Genomic DNA, 16358 nt, shown 5'->3' with positions numbered 1-16358 from the left:
AGCCTATTTTGCATAGGCTCGGCGATGCGCACAAGCCCCGGGACACACGTATGTCCTGGGGCTTTGAAAAAGGGGCGGGAAGGGGCGGGGGCGTGGGTGGGACGCCAGTCTGGGGGCGGTCCGGGGTCGGGACTGAGGCCTCCGGCACAGTAGGGGAGGTTTAGGTAGGACTGGGGGGTGGGTTAGATAGGGGAAGGGAGGGGACGGTGGGGGGGAGCGGAAGGAAAGTTCCTTCTGGGCCACTCCGATTTCCCTCGGAGGGAACGGGGAAAGCCATCGTGGCTCCCCTAGGGCTCGGCGCATGCAAGGTGCATAAGTATGCACCCCCTTGCGTGTGCCGACCCTGGATTTTATAACATGCGTGCGGCTGCGTGCGCATGTTATAAAATCAGGCGTAGATTTGTGCGCGCTGGGTTGCGTGCACAAATCTACACCCGCGCGCATGTTAGAAAATCTGGCCCTTTATGTCCATTCACAGTCCCCCTGCTAACCTCCAAACCTTGAAGGTGGGCCGGGAGTTTGGATCTTATATCCGGCTTCCAGTACATCCCCTGTCCCTTTGATGGCCCTGTTGGTTGTGTAAACTATCAGCATAGCGGTCAAAGCAAATACAGGAACACCTGTATGGAAATGATGGGTTACTGAGCTCACTCTAAATACCATGGTAAACTCACCCTCTGCATAATTTTGCAGTCATTCACTATTTAATACCTACCTAGAACTGATGTTAATGTAATATGAGCCTGTTATTTACTGAGGGGAAACCAAATAGTGTGATCATTCTAAACTGAACTTGCTCAGTTTTCTTCTTCCCTTGACTCTTTCTGCTAGCTTCCATGGGGTATATATACTAAATAAACCTGAACATGGTTGGAACTTTAACTAGAAAGCTAGATGAGAACACCACTTGTACACCATGTTCTCAGTGCCATCAGAGCTTTTTGATTTACTTAGAATCATGTATGGTAGTATCATTGACACCCATATGGATAAATAGCATGGGGTAATGGTCATAGGATCTGCTGAGTTTCAGCAAACATTTGACTTTCTTGTATTCAGGCTCCTGGCAGGCAGCATACCTTGCTGCATAGTAGGTCTGAACAACAGATGGGTCCCTCTATCTCACATAGAAAGAAGTCACTAATAGCAACAACCCTTCTATTTCCCTTTGTTATGACCTCTTGAGTAGTCTGCTTTCCATCCTTTGTGATCCTCCTCATCCTCTGATTCTAGGACAGTGCATCAGTTCTGTCATTGAATCGATGCAGACTCAGTAGTAGTGTGCTTTCTTTTGCTAGAAGAGACTATGCTCCAGTTTCCATGTATCTGGAAAACAATGTTCTCGTGTTTTATCTCTTGTCTTCTCTAGCTGACTCTTCATCATAGACATTGAGGTCTTCCCCGAGCGGTCACTTGGCTTTAGTCCTCACTCTTGACACAAGTTATCTCTGTAAACAGGTAGAGAGATGGTATCAGTACAAACCTGGGATTTCATTTTCACTTTTCAAAACAAAACATTATAGGTAGGCACCATTGAACAATAATTTAGACCAGGGCCCTACTGGTCTGGCAGGATGCAAGAACCCTGTCCTCATCATCACGGCTAATTCCTCAATTTTAAGTAGGAGTTGTGTCTAGAAAGCTTGCAGTTAAGGGTTTTATCCTGTGCAAAGAGTCTGGGAGTTCAACTCCCCTCCTCCTCCTCTGGTCTGGGTTTTAAACCTTCAAAAATAAAACTTTACTTTCTGAATCAGCTACTTTTCTTTTTTTTTTTCAGTCCAAGATGTTTTATTTCATAAGTAATACAGTGAAAAATACTAATACAAAAATAACCCAAGCCCAGGTAAATACTCACAAGGAACCAGTAAAAACATCAAAAGGTTTCTGCCATGTTTTGCTTTCAGTTAAGGTGACAGGTCTAGTTCTCTTCTGTGGTTCTTTAAATGTGAAGCAGCCTCATTTCCCTTCCTGTTCCTTACAATATCCAGGCAATAAAATCTTCATCCTCCTGGATAGTCCTAATATGCTGTGATAAGAGGAAGTACACCCAGTGCAGCTCTACAGAGCTGTCAGTATTACATATTGTAGTAAAACTGATAGTATGAGCACATATTTGATTGTGCTTTTATGTTTGAAGCCATGTGAAAACAATTCCACAAAACTGAGCAAACAAGAATCATGCATCCAACTTATTGCCAAATTCATATCAGAAGCATTTAATCAAACAGTGATGAAGACAATCTTCTGAAACCTTTCATCAACTTTGTGGCACCAAAATTGAGAAAATACCCTACAGAAAAACATTCCATGTGCATACAATATGAGGTTTCTAGTTTATATCAGAGGAAAACATTTGAATGATTCATTCAGGAGGTATTGGGAGATGCAAGAGTGGCGGGGGAGCAAGCTTACCTCATTGCTATGTCCTTATGTCTATTCCTTGTTCTGCCTGTCTGACGGTACACAAAAGACATCCTTTCTTTTATACCTAATTTTAAAAGGTTCATTAACAATCGACCACTTACTCCTCATTGGCTCTGGTCCGGGATTACACCCCCAAGTTCTGTTTACAAGAATTGTCATAAGTCCATTCAGCTCAAGGTTTTCCTTCTGCCAAAATATTCAGTTAACCTAAGCAATTGTAGCCAGGTCCACTTGGTGTCAATGCAGTCCAAGAGATAATACCACCGGCGTCTGGCCATGTCACTCCCCTCCCCCCCCTTGTAGTGAAACCAGAGGGTAATTTAACATTTGTATGGTGGAAAGGACTTCTGTGGGCTTGAAAGGAAAGCATTTGCGAGGCTACTCTCTGTCTGACCACCAAGGTACTGTCACCATTTGCCAGTCAGAGCAAGAACAATCTCTTAGCTTCTGGTTTAAATTCCTCCCTGCTAAGAATTAATGTTGTCCCCAACATTAACCCTAAAACTCAACATGATAACATCATAAACAAATCCACAACTCTTTGGCATACAAAGAACAAACACAGTCACTCTGATTGCACTTTCATCAGAATAACTTCACAGAAAAGCAGCTTTATACCACTTATCAACATAAAGGGGTAGATTTTAAAAGATGCATGTGTCCATGTGCGCACGGTTCCTGGCGTGCACATGTTTTAAAATAGGGAGGCTGCGCACACATGTGCACCAGATTCTACAATCCATGCGCGCATGTGCAGGTGGTGCGCGCATGGGGGGATGGACTTTTGCAAATTACACGTGGCAAAGCAATCGGGCCTTCCCCAGTTCTCTACCCTCCTAACTGAACTCCCTCCCCACTCCCTAAACTCTACCTATCTATCCTTTTTTTTTGTTTTGTTTTGCAACTTACTTCAGTACTGGAGCTGAAGTAAGCTGCGTGCGCCGGCCGGCTGCCGGCGCATGAGTCATCTGAGCAGCATACAATGGTGCTGTCCCAGCCCACCCCTTTGGAGAGGCCTGGCAAGTGTGCATTTCCCAATGTTCGTGGCTGGGCCCCTTTGAAAATTCCTGAGGCACCCCCGGGTGCGTAAACCCCAGGTTTTACACATGCAGGTTTTACACATGCAGGTTTTACACATGCAGGCCTTTTAAAATCCCAGGTTTTACACATGCAGGCCTTTTAAATCCCAGGTTTTACACATGCAGGCCTTTTAAAATCCAGCCTTTAATGTTTACCTTCAGAGAGCAACACTGATAAACCCAATAGTGTTCCTTCAGATAACTGGACATTTTCCCTTGGTTGAACCTGTCTGTCTTTCTGACATTTGACTGTGAAATTGGCTCAGAGCTCCCAGAAGCCCTGTCTTCTCTTGGGGTTTCACTTTCAAGTTCCATCTCTCCCTCTGGGCCTTCAGATTCTATGCCATCAGCACTATCAAGTTCAGTTCCTGGCTTGCCACCTGGATCTCCTGAGTCTCTTAGTACTAACCAGATTTGATCAGAATCTGAATCATCCTCCCCTAACATCCCAGAATTTTGTGTCTGCCAGGTGGGTTTTATGTTATCACTTATTGCTCCAGCCTCTCCTCCCCATCCCTGGGAGGCCCTTTAGTTGTGTGGGTGGATTGCATGTGTCTGCTGCTAAACATACATCTGAGAGGTGGAGTCCTTTTGTCGCCCATCCCGCACAGGGGAGAGGTTTACAATGTGTTGACCTAGAATATGTATGCATATGAACTAGAATAGGCATTTGCTGTAATGTTGACCTAGAATAGGAATGTTGACAAAGTATGTGAATGTCAACCAAGAATTTTAATGCTGATTTTGTAAACCCTTGTGAACTTCTTTTGGAACGATGGTATACAAAAAGGACTAAATAAATAAATAAAAATAAAGAGTGGGGTCTGCAAGCAAATCTGTCTTTCTCTTTCCCCTGAAAAAGCTGGATTAGACCACAGCTCAGTAGGACTGAAATATTAGGCAAGATTCCACAAACATTTTGTAGGGCTAATAGAATATGCTTTTTGTAAAATATATGATCTGGCATTTGGACAGTAGTTTTGAAGTTATCCTTTTCTATGTATGTATTCACAGGTTGAGCGCCATGACAACTGTGCTTATGATTACCTTGAAGTCCGGGATGGAATCAGTGAAAACAGCCCTCTAATTGGCCACTTTTGTGGCTATGATAAACCAGAAGATATCAGATCTACCTCTAACACCCTCTGGATGAAGTTTGTTTCTGATGGAACAGTTAATAAAGCAGGCTTTGCCGCTAACTTTTTAAAAGGTGCAGCATGGGACATGATGAACAATGCTGTTTATTTTCTAAATTGTCCTCAGCTGATATTGTTTGAATAAGCCCCCTCAAATCTATCAGAAAATATGTTAGAGATGTTTTTAAATTGCAGCATAACAGCAATATAATTTCATAATTTTCATCCCAAAAAATGCACTTTTGTTTTTTTTTTCATGGATAACCCTCTCCTTCTGGGGCAGATTTTATAAAACTACGCGCGCGCGTACTTTTATTTGCGCACCAGGCACAAACAAAAGTACGCGGATTTCAATAGATACACACGTAGCCACGCGTATCTGTTAAAATCCGAGGTCGGTGCACGCAAGGCTGCCCAAAATCGGCAGCCTGCGCACGCCGAGCCGAGCAGCTTGCCTCCATTCCCTCCGAGGCCGCTCTGAAATCGGAGCGGCCTCGGAGGGAACTTTCCTTCCACTCCCCCGCACCTTCCCCTCCCTTCCCCTATCTAACCCACCCCTCCAGCCCTATCTAACCCCCCTACCTTTGTTGCACAAGTTACACCTGCCCGAGGCAGGTGTAACTTGCGCGCACCATGGTCCGGCTGCCGGCGCACCATGGTCCGGTCTGGGGGCTGGTCCGGAGGCCGCAGCCAAGCCCCCGGTACACCCCTGATGACACGCTGGCAGTGACACGCCCCCCCAGGAAAGCCCCGGGACTTACACGCGTCCCGGGGCTTTGCGCGCGCCGGCAGCCTATGCAAGATAGGCTCGGCGCATGCAGGGGGGGTTTGGGGTAGGTTTTTGGGGGTTATGCGCATAACCTACACATGTAACCCTTTGAAAATCTACCCCAATATGTTTAGAGCTAAATTTTACAACATAGTACTTTGGGTTGAAAGCTGTGTGTACTTTGTACTCACAAATTTCAGTCATAATTTTCAAAGCAAGTTTCCACATGAAATTCTGCTTTGAAAATGAGCTGGTATGCGAGGCATACACGTGTACATTTTGGTCTCCATGGGAGCAGGTGTACATGTTCATGTTTACATATATATCCATGGTTTTGATATTAGAAAGTGCGCACATATATAGATTCCCCACCCTAATTCTGCCCCCAGGACTACCTCTTTCAAGTATGCATAAAACTACATATACTTTTATGCTTATAACCCTAAGACAACTTTCAAAAGTCATATTTACCTTGTGTAAAGCAGCATTTTACACTCACATATGATTTGAAAATTCATTCTTTATTGAATTGCAGAGGTCTCAGTTGCGATCCATGCTAATCTCCACTTTAATTTGGCAGGCAGCGAGATCACTACCTACATCTGGAAATGAGCAGCAGGGAAGGAATCTTCCCATTACTATTTGCTGGGTACTTCCAAGATACCCACATTGGCTACTGTCAAAAACAGGATGCTGGGCTGGATGGACCATTGGTCCTACCCAGCATGGCACCACTTCAGAGATTTATCATCCTTAAACCTGATGCTTTGCACAATGTATTAGTTTATTTATTTAAATATGTATTGCTTTATAACTCACTTTTCCAAAGACCGCCCAGTATGACTCATAACAATGTACCATAAATGAAATTATCAACAAAATCTGCAATATGCAATAAAATAGTAGCGTAAGAAAGTCATTCTGTTATACAATAAAGATAACAACAACAGGTATTAAATAGTTTTAACAAATAATCTTTTAATACTTCATATAAATACAATAACATACTCATAGAACATAATAAACATTTAAAAGAATAATTGTGTTAAGTTGTGGAAGAAGTCTTAATCGCAGGCAGCATATTTTTGCCTTTTCTTTCTAAATATATTTTCTTTCATTGGGCCATGAAAGTTGCTTTCTTTTTTGCATCAATTACAAGAAATTTTGGAAAACACTTTATCTTAAATGTTCCATAGAAACATAGAACCTGATGGCAGATAAAGTCCATATGGTCCATCCAGTCTATCCAACCACATCTCCTGCTCAGCTTTGGAGTCCCTTCCTCTCCCTCAGACGTCCTCCTTGCTTGTCCAGTGCTCTTTTGCATTCAGATTCTGTCCATTCCTCCACTTTCATGGTGAGGTGATTCTTTGCCCCCACCACACTATCCGTAAAGAAATATTTCCTTAGATTACTTCAGTGTCTATCCACTTTTCACCAAAATTCCATGATCTCTTGTTCCAGAGCTTCCTTTATTTTGAAGTAGACCTGCATTGTGTGCATTTATTATGGGAGATTTTTAAATATATCCTTCATATCTTCCCTTTTCCTCCTTTCCTCCAGGGTATACATACTCAGATATTTAAGTCTATCCCAATATGCTTTATTTGAAGACCATTGACCATTTTAATAGCTGCCCTCAGGTCTGACTCTATTCAGCTTATATATGCTTTTGAAAGTGTTGTCATCAGAATTGTACACAATACTCTAAATGTTATGCTGAGTTACTGCAAAACCAATGGCATTTTAAATGAATGTGAAAGAGCAGCCAGTCATCCAGCCAAACACACCTCTAAAAGAAATTCCACCTTTCAAAAGCTGTTCAATGGAAATGATGTTTATTTCATAAAATATGATAATTTTATTCCAATTAACTGATAACTAATGGGAGAGTTCTAAAAATGTTTTTTGAAGTTTAAGAATTAAGAGTAAGCTTTGTTTTCCTTTCGAGGTATTGGACTTTCCATTTTTCATATGTGTTTTAATATAAAAACGCAGAGTCTTTTGATCAGTAAACCTTCACAATCGTATTACTCTGCATGCCTGCAGTTTATTGTTCCCTCAATAACAGAAGAACGAGGAGTTTACATTTAAGGAGTCCATTAATTTATTTCGGTCTACAAATTCAAGATAACGCACAAATCATTTTGCCAGAGATAAGGTGCCCTCCAAATGACCCTGTTCAAGTTTTCTACCATTCTTTCTGTAGCTTGTACAACCTTTAGAGTGACACTGTCTAAATTATTCTACACTGTCCATAAGGTGCTTATAAATTAAGTTGAAGCTGTCACTTGCCTTTGTTGAGAAAAGAAGATATGGGTCTTATTTTCTCAGGTTGCATGTATTTAGCATTTTAAAATGTCACAATCATCAAAATTAAATAATCCCACACAGTAGGAATGATAAGCATGCAGCAGTTTGCTTCTGGAACTGTGCCTGTATATTGTTTCGCAATCAGAGGTGAGGGAAAATATGGAAGTTTAATTAATGTCTTCCGATTCCTCCCCGTTTATCACAGAGGAAGATGAATGTGCCAAAGCTGACAATGGAGGGTGCGAGCAGCGCTGCGTGAACACACTGGGCAGCTACAAGTGTTCTTGTGATCCTGGCTACGAACTTGGACCAGACAAGAAAAGCTGTGAAGGTATATGGCAAAACTTTGCAAAAAAGTGTTTACAGCAAATAGAAGACCAGTTCATGTCATGCCCCTGCTACTTGATAAAGTAGTAGCAGCATATATTAGTGCTAAGATTATTTTAGCTGTACTGATGTAGAAACTGTATCACTGATGCACATTATGCAACAGAAAATATAGTTTGCATTGATGTATTTTCTTGGGTTGATGTTTTTGGTTACATTGATACCTGTTACACAAGCAAATGACCTGTTGGCAATAATCAAAACTTTTTACCCATGTAGAAATGGGATTAGATTGTTGACCCTTGTGAATGTGGCTAAGAGTAAACACACTGGATGACGGCACATACCCATAGCTGCACTGAAAGTGAGTGGTGCTGGGGGCAGAGTTAGATTGAAGTCAGGAAAGAATTCATGGGGATTTCATTTTTTTTTTAAACAACATGCTTACTTTCAACATATACTTTTTGCAAGTGCACCAAAGCAGGTACAAACTACCCATGGCTAAAAGCCTGGCCCAGATTTTCAAAGGAAAAACTCTAAGAGAAATTTCCCTTTGAAACATGCTTACTGTCCAGTGGCAATTTTTAAAATCTTCAGTAGCCCACCTTTATTGAAAAGTACATGCTTACCCACTATATCTATGGACCTTGTGGCCAGTCTTTATAATGAAGCAACCTAAACAGTTTCCCTCTGAGAACTGTCCACAAGAACAGACAAAAATGTGCATGTATACTTTGCACCTCCTATGTCCACTGGCAGAGGAATCGGGGGGGAAACATTGCATATACATTTGAAAATCCAAATGTGCTCATGTGTACTCCCCCTACCAAAACACACCTCCAAAATGCCTCTTTTTAATCCAGCTAAAAGTATGTAAATTGTGGAAATTCACAAGTACTTTTAGCTGTGCGGATGGAGACAATTTAAAACAGGGCAGTCTAACCAGATAACTACTTAGTTATGTAGCTAAATCCCTTTGAAAATTGTCCTATAAATATTTTTGATGCACATATTTTGGAGTCCATATTCAGCTGCTTAGCAGCTAGATAAGTTACATCAATCTGGCTAACTTAACCAGGATATTCAGCGGCACAGAAGCACTGTTGAATATACCTGGCTTTCTTAAAAGTTAGTCGGATAAGTATATCCGGTCAGCTTTAGACCTGCCTGCAGCACAGCCAGAGTTAACGGTTAGGTTCACTGGCTAACTCTTTTCAGTTAAATGTGTAAATGGCGTGTGAATATCTACTCTTTTGAGTTTTAAAGCATGGATCTCATACTTAGGCTCCTCCATTCCTTTGAAAGAAGAGGGAAAATGGGAGTCCAGGAGTACATCGTAAGCCTTTATTGTTCTGTTATGTAGAAACGTAGAAAATGATGGCAGAAAAGGACCAACAGTCCATCCAGTCTGCCCAGCAAGCTTATGGAAGCATCTGCTGCGCCATACAGGTCACCCCTTTATTTAGTTTCCCAAGCCTTCAAAGTCAAGGCCCTTGTTGGTTGCTGTCTGAGTCCAATTCCCTGTTACCTCTTGCATTGAAGCAGTCAGCAATGTTGGAGTTGCATCCAAAGTGTCAGGCTTATTGGTTAAGGGTAGTAACAGCTGCATTAGCAAGTTACCCCATGCTTATTTGTTTTCCCAGACCATAAAATCCAAATTCTTTGTTGGTTGCTATTGTGCTTGGAGGTGGATCCTTGCCCTGGAGCAGTGGAGAATGTCTCCCTGGTATGGACCTGGAAGCACCTGCCCCCAGGGGGAGGAGCACAGGAGAAGCAGAGGCTAGGATGAGCTTTACCACTGGAAGCCCGTGGTCCCCCCTGGTGGAGCCCATAGGGACCCGGGCCACTTGGACTTAGGTGGGCCTCACAGGGAGGCATGCCCATGAACAGCAAGGGAGTGCGGTCAGTCACTAGGCTGTAGGTCTGGAGGAGCAAGGAATGCCCATACAGCGTAGGCGATGACAAGGCAAGGAACAAGCCAGAATCAGGAGATGTGGTCAATGGCAGCCGGGGTCAGAATCCGAGGATCAGTCCGAGGAGTAGTCAACGAAGCAGGGGTCAGGTTCCAGAAGTCAGATGAGGTCACAAGAGGCAGAGGTCAGGATCCAGGCAGTGAACAGAATGGTCAAGGAGCAGGCCGAGGTCAGTACCAGAGGGTACTACCTGGGGAGACAGGACAGACAGACGCTGGAACAGAAGGACGCTGGAACAAAAGGATGCTGAACAAGACTGGAACAGTAGGATGCTGGAACAAGGCTGGAACAGTAGGATCCTGGAACAAGGCTGGAACAAGACTGGAACTAGACTGGAACAAGATTGTAAACGCGGAGACAAACTAGTACACTTACAGTGCCGACCCGATTGCCAAGGCAAGGAAGTGCAGGCAGAGACTTCCTTATAACGTACGTTCAATCAGGGTGTGCTGCGAAGCTAGGACCTGCCGCTGGCCCTACAAGAGGCTGGGTGGTCTGCACACGCACATGTAGGGGTGTGGCCAACGCCACTGGGGACGCCTAACTCCGGTGTGATGCCTGGTGTGCAGTGGAAGGCCCGGCGACTGCCGCTGTGGGATGCCGAGGCCTGGAGGAGCTCGTGGCTGCCGCTGGGGAGGCTGACCCATGACCTGCAGAGGAGCTAGCAAGGTGAGCAGGCCTGTGCATGGTCCAGGTGTGGATGGGTGTGCAACAGTTGCTGTCTGAATCTAGTTTCCTTTTTCCTCTCTTCCCCCTGCCATTAAAGCAGAGAGCAATCATGTAGTTGCATTAACAGTATGAAAGCTTGTTGGTTAAAAAAAAATCTAAAAATAAAATAAATAAAGGGTAAGATCATCTCCAATTAGTCGACTTCCAATGCAGCCCATAGAGAATTGCTGCTTAGAACTGAGGCAAATTCTGCCCTGTGTATCATACTTATTGTGGTGAGTTGTGAACAGGCATTATATTGGTGGTAGCAGGAAACTTCCAACAGGATATCCTTGGTATTCTCAATATATATCCATTTTATTTTCTCATAGAAAAGCACAAAAGGGTCTATATTCAAAGGCATTTAGGGAGGTGACCTGTGAATTATCTGGCTAAATGGCAACTTTAATTTTTTTGGAACTTATCTAGCTAAGGGGTCATTTATCAAAGTGATATATGGTGTTTGCACATGTGTTAAAGTGTTTTCACATGCAAAAAATGCCTTTAACGCATTCAAAAACACCATTCAAGTGTGTGAAAGCACCATAACGTGTGATGCGATGCAAATGAGAAAAAGGGAGGGATTTTTGGCCAAGTGGGCTGGGCTTATAGTTTTGTGAAGTTGTATTGCTTGGCTTTAATGTGAACTGTAATTACACCATTTTTATTTGTGGTTAAGTTCCTGGAGAGCCAGCCTAGCTAGCAGGACTCTCCTACTACCACTGGGGGAGAGGAGTGAGTGGGAGAGGAAGTGAGTGAGAGAGAGCCTACATGTAATTTCCTTATACTATATAAGTTTTTATATCTCTATGGGAGGCCTTCCTAGTAACTCGAGGTGAGGTTTAGGTATTAGTGTAGGGGTTAGGGGCCACTTTGACATTCAAAGTGAGACGTAAGAACAGAGCAGTGCTCTCTTGTGAAGATTTGATGACGTTAGGAATGAGGAAACTCACCCAAAGATGAGATTTGTGCAATGTTCTCTCAACCTAGCTTGATGTTACCCAGGTAGAGAATCTATCAAGCTAGGTTGAGAGAACATTGCACAAATCTCATCTTTGGGTGAGTTTCCTCACTCCAAACGTCATCAAATCTTCACAAGAGAGCTATTCATATGTCTCACTTTGAATGTCAAAGTGGCCCCTATCCCCTACATTAATACCTAAACCTCACCTCAAGTTACTAGGTGGGCCTCCCATAGAGATATAAATACCTAGCTAGTGTGAGCACATCATGGCTAGTCTTTCTCTCTCTCTCTCTCTCTCTCTCTCATATATATCCCCCCAGTGGCTGGATGTAGGAAATACAACAATTCTGGCAGTCATCACACATTGCACAGGTATTAGCATAAACTGCCTATTACCCTAAAACACACAGTTTTTCTATTGCATGCAATAAATCCAGGCCTAAAGTTTTACTGGATTTCTAATTTTCCACTAAAATGTAGCCAGATAATGTAAGGGTGTTCCAGGGCTGTTTCTGGGCAGAGAAAGACAGGCAACAAAATCCGGAAAGCTAAGAGAAGCTAGAAAAGTAGTACAAAATGCAAAAAGTCAAATAGAAAAAAATAGCAAATAAGGTAAAAATGGATACAAGACTTTTTTTTTTTAGATATATTAATGATAGAAGGAGGTACAAAAAGACATTTCAAAACTCAAAGGGGAAAGGGAGGAAATTGTAGATGTTGATGAGGAAAAAGTGAAATTGCTTAACAAATATTTATTTTTGGTGTTCACTATGGAAGGACCAGGTGTAGGACCACATAAAATGAACACAAATAAGACTGGAAGAGAGGTAAATATTAATCAATATTCAGAAAATGATGTTCGTGAGAAGCTAACTAAACAATTTAGTTAAGGTAATGGGGCCAGATGGGATATATCTGAGGGCTGTAAGGTAGGGATGTGAATCGTTTTAGGACGATTAAAATTATCGTCCGATAATTTTAATATCGTCTTAACCGTTATGGAACACAATACAATACAGATTCTAACGATTTATCGTTATAAATCGTTAGAATCGTGAGCCGGCACACTAAAACCCCCTAAAACCCACCCCCGACCCTTTAAATTAAATCCCCCACCCTCCCAAACCCCCCCCCCATAACTTAAATAACCTGCGGGTCCAGCGGCGGTCCGGAACGGCAGCGGTCCGGAACGGGCTCCTGCTCCTGAATCTTGTCGTCTTCAGCCGGCGCCATTTTCCAAAATGGCGCCGAAAAATGGCGGCGGCCATAGACGAAAAAGATTGGACGGCAGGAGGTCCTTCCGGACCCCCGCTGGACTTTTGGCAAGTCTCGTGGTGGTCAGGAGGCCCCCCACAAGCTGGCCAAAAGTTCCTGGAGGTCCAGCGGGGGTCAGGGAGCGATTCCCGCCGCGAATAGTTTTCGTACGGAAAATGGCGCCGGCAGGAGATCGACTGCAGGAGGTCGTTCAGCGAGGCGCCGGAACCCTCGCTGAACGACCTCCTGCAGTCGATCTCCTGCCGGCGCCATTTTCCGTACGGAAAATGGCGCCGGCCATACGCGTATGGCCGGCGCCATTTTCCATACGAAAACGATTCGCGGCGGGAAATCGCTCCCTGACCCCCGCTGGACATCCAGGAACTTTTGGCCAGCTTGTGGGGGGCCTCCTGACCCCCACGAGACTTGCCAAAAGTCCAGCGGGGGTCCGGAAGGACCTCCTGCCGTCCAATCTTTTCGTCTATGGCCGCCGCCATTTTTCGGCGCCATTTTGGAAAATGGCGCCGGCTGAAGACGACAAGATTCAGGAGCAGGAGCCCGTTCCGGACCGCTGCCGTTCCGGACCGCCGCTGGACCCGCAGGTTATTTAAGTTATTTGGGGGGGGGTTCGGGAGGGTGGGGGATTTAATTTAAAGGGTCGGGGGTGGGTTTTAGGGGGTTTTAATGTGCCGATTTTTCGATTTTTCGATTTTTAACGATTTTTAATGATTTTTCACGATATTTTACCCCCCCAAACGGCAACAATACGATTCCCTCCCCCTCCCAGCCGAAATCGATCGTTAAGACGATCGAGGACACGATTCACATCCCTACTGTAAGGAAATTTAGAGAAGTTCTAACAGCTCCCCTGGCTGACCTTTTCAGGGCTTCTTTAGATTTGGGACTAGTTCTGGAGGACTAGAGACAGACAGATATGGTTCCTATTCATAAAAGTGGAAATAAGGAAGAGGCTGGGAGCTACAGGCTGGTTGGTCTACCCTCTGTGGTGAGCAAATGAATACAATTGTCATTAAAACAGAGGATAGTGCAGTTTCTGGAATCCAGTGGATAGCAAGATCCAAACAGCATGGTAGTACTTGTCAGGTAAATCTGGTTAATTTCTTTTACTACGTGACCAGAGAGATGGATTAAGGGAGAGCACTATATGTAGTATACTTAGATTTCAGTAAGCCTTTAATATGGTTCTGCATATGTTACTTATAAATAAATTGAGCACTCTTGGAGTGGACCCTAGAATGAAAGACTAGTTACAGTCTGGTTGAGTGAGAGGTAACATAGTGTAGTAGTAAATGGAGTTCACTCTGAGGTGGGAGGGATTACTAGTGGAGTTCCTTAATGATCAATCCTTAGACCAGTTCTTTTAAACATTTTTCATCAGTGATATTGTGGAAGGATTATAAGAAAAGGTTTGTCTTTTTGCAGATGATACCAAATTCTGCAATAAGGTAGACAGCCAGGAAGGTGTAGAAAATATGGATCTAGCGAACCTTGAGGAATGGTGTATGGTCTGGAAGCTAAGATTTAATGCTAAAAAGTGCAGTTATGCATTTAGGATACAAACCCCCAAGGGAAATGTACAGTATTGGAGGTGAAATTCTTTTAGGTATAAAAGAAGAGCAGGATCTCGGGGTGTTTGTATCTGGTGATCTTAAGGTGGCTAAACTGGCGAATAAAGTGACAGCTAAAGTCAGAAAGATGGTTGGCTGCATAAGGAAAGGAATATTTAACAGAAACAGAAGGTGATATTTCCCTTCTATCTGACCCTGGTGAGACCTCATTTAGAATATTATGTACAATTTTGGAGACTATACCTTCAAAAGAATATAAACCAGTTAGAGTTGGTCCAGAGGATGACTGTTAAAATGGTTAGTGGTTTTCATTCTAAAGCACTAAAGCATATGGGGACAAACTTAACGATCTAAACATGTATTACCATTGAAGAAAGGTGAGATAGGAGAGATATAATAAAGACATTTGAATATCTTCATGGTTTCCATCCACAGGAGGTAGGCCTCTTTCAATGGAATGCAGGCCCTAGAAAGAGGGATCATGGGATGAGGGTGAAAGGGGGTAGATAGATTCAGGAGTAATCTTAGGAAATATTTTTTAAAGAGAGGGTAGCGGATATATAAAACAGCCTCCCAGTGGAGAGGGCTGAGACAAAAGTGATATCTGAATTCAAGAAAGCATGGGATAAACACAGGGGATCTCTGATGGAGTGTTGGGAATTATACAGCTAAATTAATCGGGGGTATGGGCAGACTAGATGAGCCATACATTTTTTTTGCTGCCGTCATGTTTCTATATGGTAAAGTTATGCAATATTCAGAACTAGCTCGATAATTTAATCGGCTAACTCTTATGCCATTGATAGCCCTAACGTCAACTGGATAAATTTATCCGGCTATCCTTAAGATTGGCATGTATGTTCAATAGTGCATTTGTATCACTGAAGTTTTCACCAAAGTTAACTGGATAAGTTTACTGGTTAACACTGAAAGCTAGCCAGTGGCTGAAAATGGACCCCATGGATATTAACACATGTGCTTTCAATCTGGCCAGTAGGTGTTACTATTAAGTACTGGATGAACTCCTTTCATCTGAAGGCATGAATGTATACCCTGAAGCATCCCAGCCTCTACTGCCCCAGGAAGTAACCCAGACCCCATAGCTGGTAGTGTACAGTACTGCTACTAAGCTATTGAACTGGCCCCCTAAAATAATATTAACATTTCCTTTTGTATAGCCAGATAGACTCAGGACCAATGGGTATAGTGCACTCCTGATAGCAGATGGGAGACGGAGTCAGATTTCAAAACTGATGTCAGCCTACATATACCTGTGCAGGAAGCTCAGCTCTTCAGTATTTCTCCGTCTCCTAAGCAGATAGGGACACTACACACACTAGAATAGTGTTAGAAACTTTAAAACCAAAGAAGAAAGAAACTTACCACTAGAAGAAGAGCCCCGCTCTCCTGCAGTGATACCTAAGGGGCCCTCCCCCAGTCAAGGTGATTTCTGAGATCCCTCAGAGGCAAGCCTAGGTCCGGTAGCCGGCTCCCAGCATGGACTTAGCCCCCTGGGTTGGCTGAGAGGCAGTGGGTGCAGAATCGAGCGTGGCGGTAAAAGTAACTCCCTCTCCCCCCCGCAGCAGGAGACTGCCGGGCACGAGACCGGGAAATGCCGAGACCAGGTAGGTAGAAACCTCTCTTAAGTCTCCGGTCTCGAGGCTTGAATAGCTGCACAGATCATAAGAACATAAGAACATGCCATGCTGGTCAGACCAAGGGTCCATCAAGCCCAGCATCCTGTTTCCAACAGAGACCAAACCAGGCCACAAGAACCTGGCAATAACCCAAACACTAAGAAGATCCCATGCTACTGATGCAA

General features: G+C 43.6%; 1 protein-coding gene across 1 annotated transcript in view; it reads left to right on the top strand.

The window, feature by feature from the left end:
- LOC115082243 (tolloid-like protein 1) overlaps positions 1-16358 on the top strand; it is a gene marked incomplete at both ends in the record, with an annotated part of 127182 nt that overhangs the window by 70504 nt on the left and 40320 nt on the right. Inside the window, 2 exon segments of the mRNA XM_029586491.1 lie at positions 4518-4713; positions 7927-8052. Of these exon segments, the coding sequence (XP_029442351.1) occupies positions 4518-4713; positions 7927-8052 (322 nt within the window).

The sequence above is a fragment of the Rhinatrema bivittatum genome, unplaced genomic scaffold (genome assembly GCF_901001135.1).
Source record: "Rhinatrema bivittatum unplaced genomic scaffold, aRhiBiv1.1, whole genome shotgun sequence".
NCBI lineage: Eukaryota > Metazoa > Chordata > Amphibia > Gymnophiona > Rhinatrematidae > Rhinatrema > Rhinatrema bivittatum.
The sequence above is the reverse complement of the archived record's forward strand: the minus strand, read 5'-3'. Positions and strand labels throughout refer to the sequence as shown.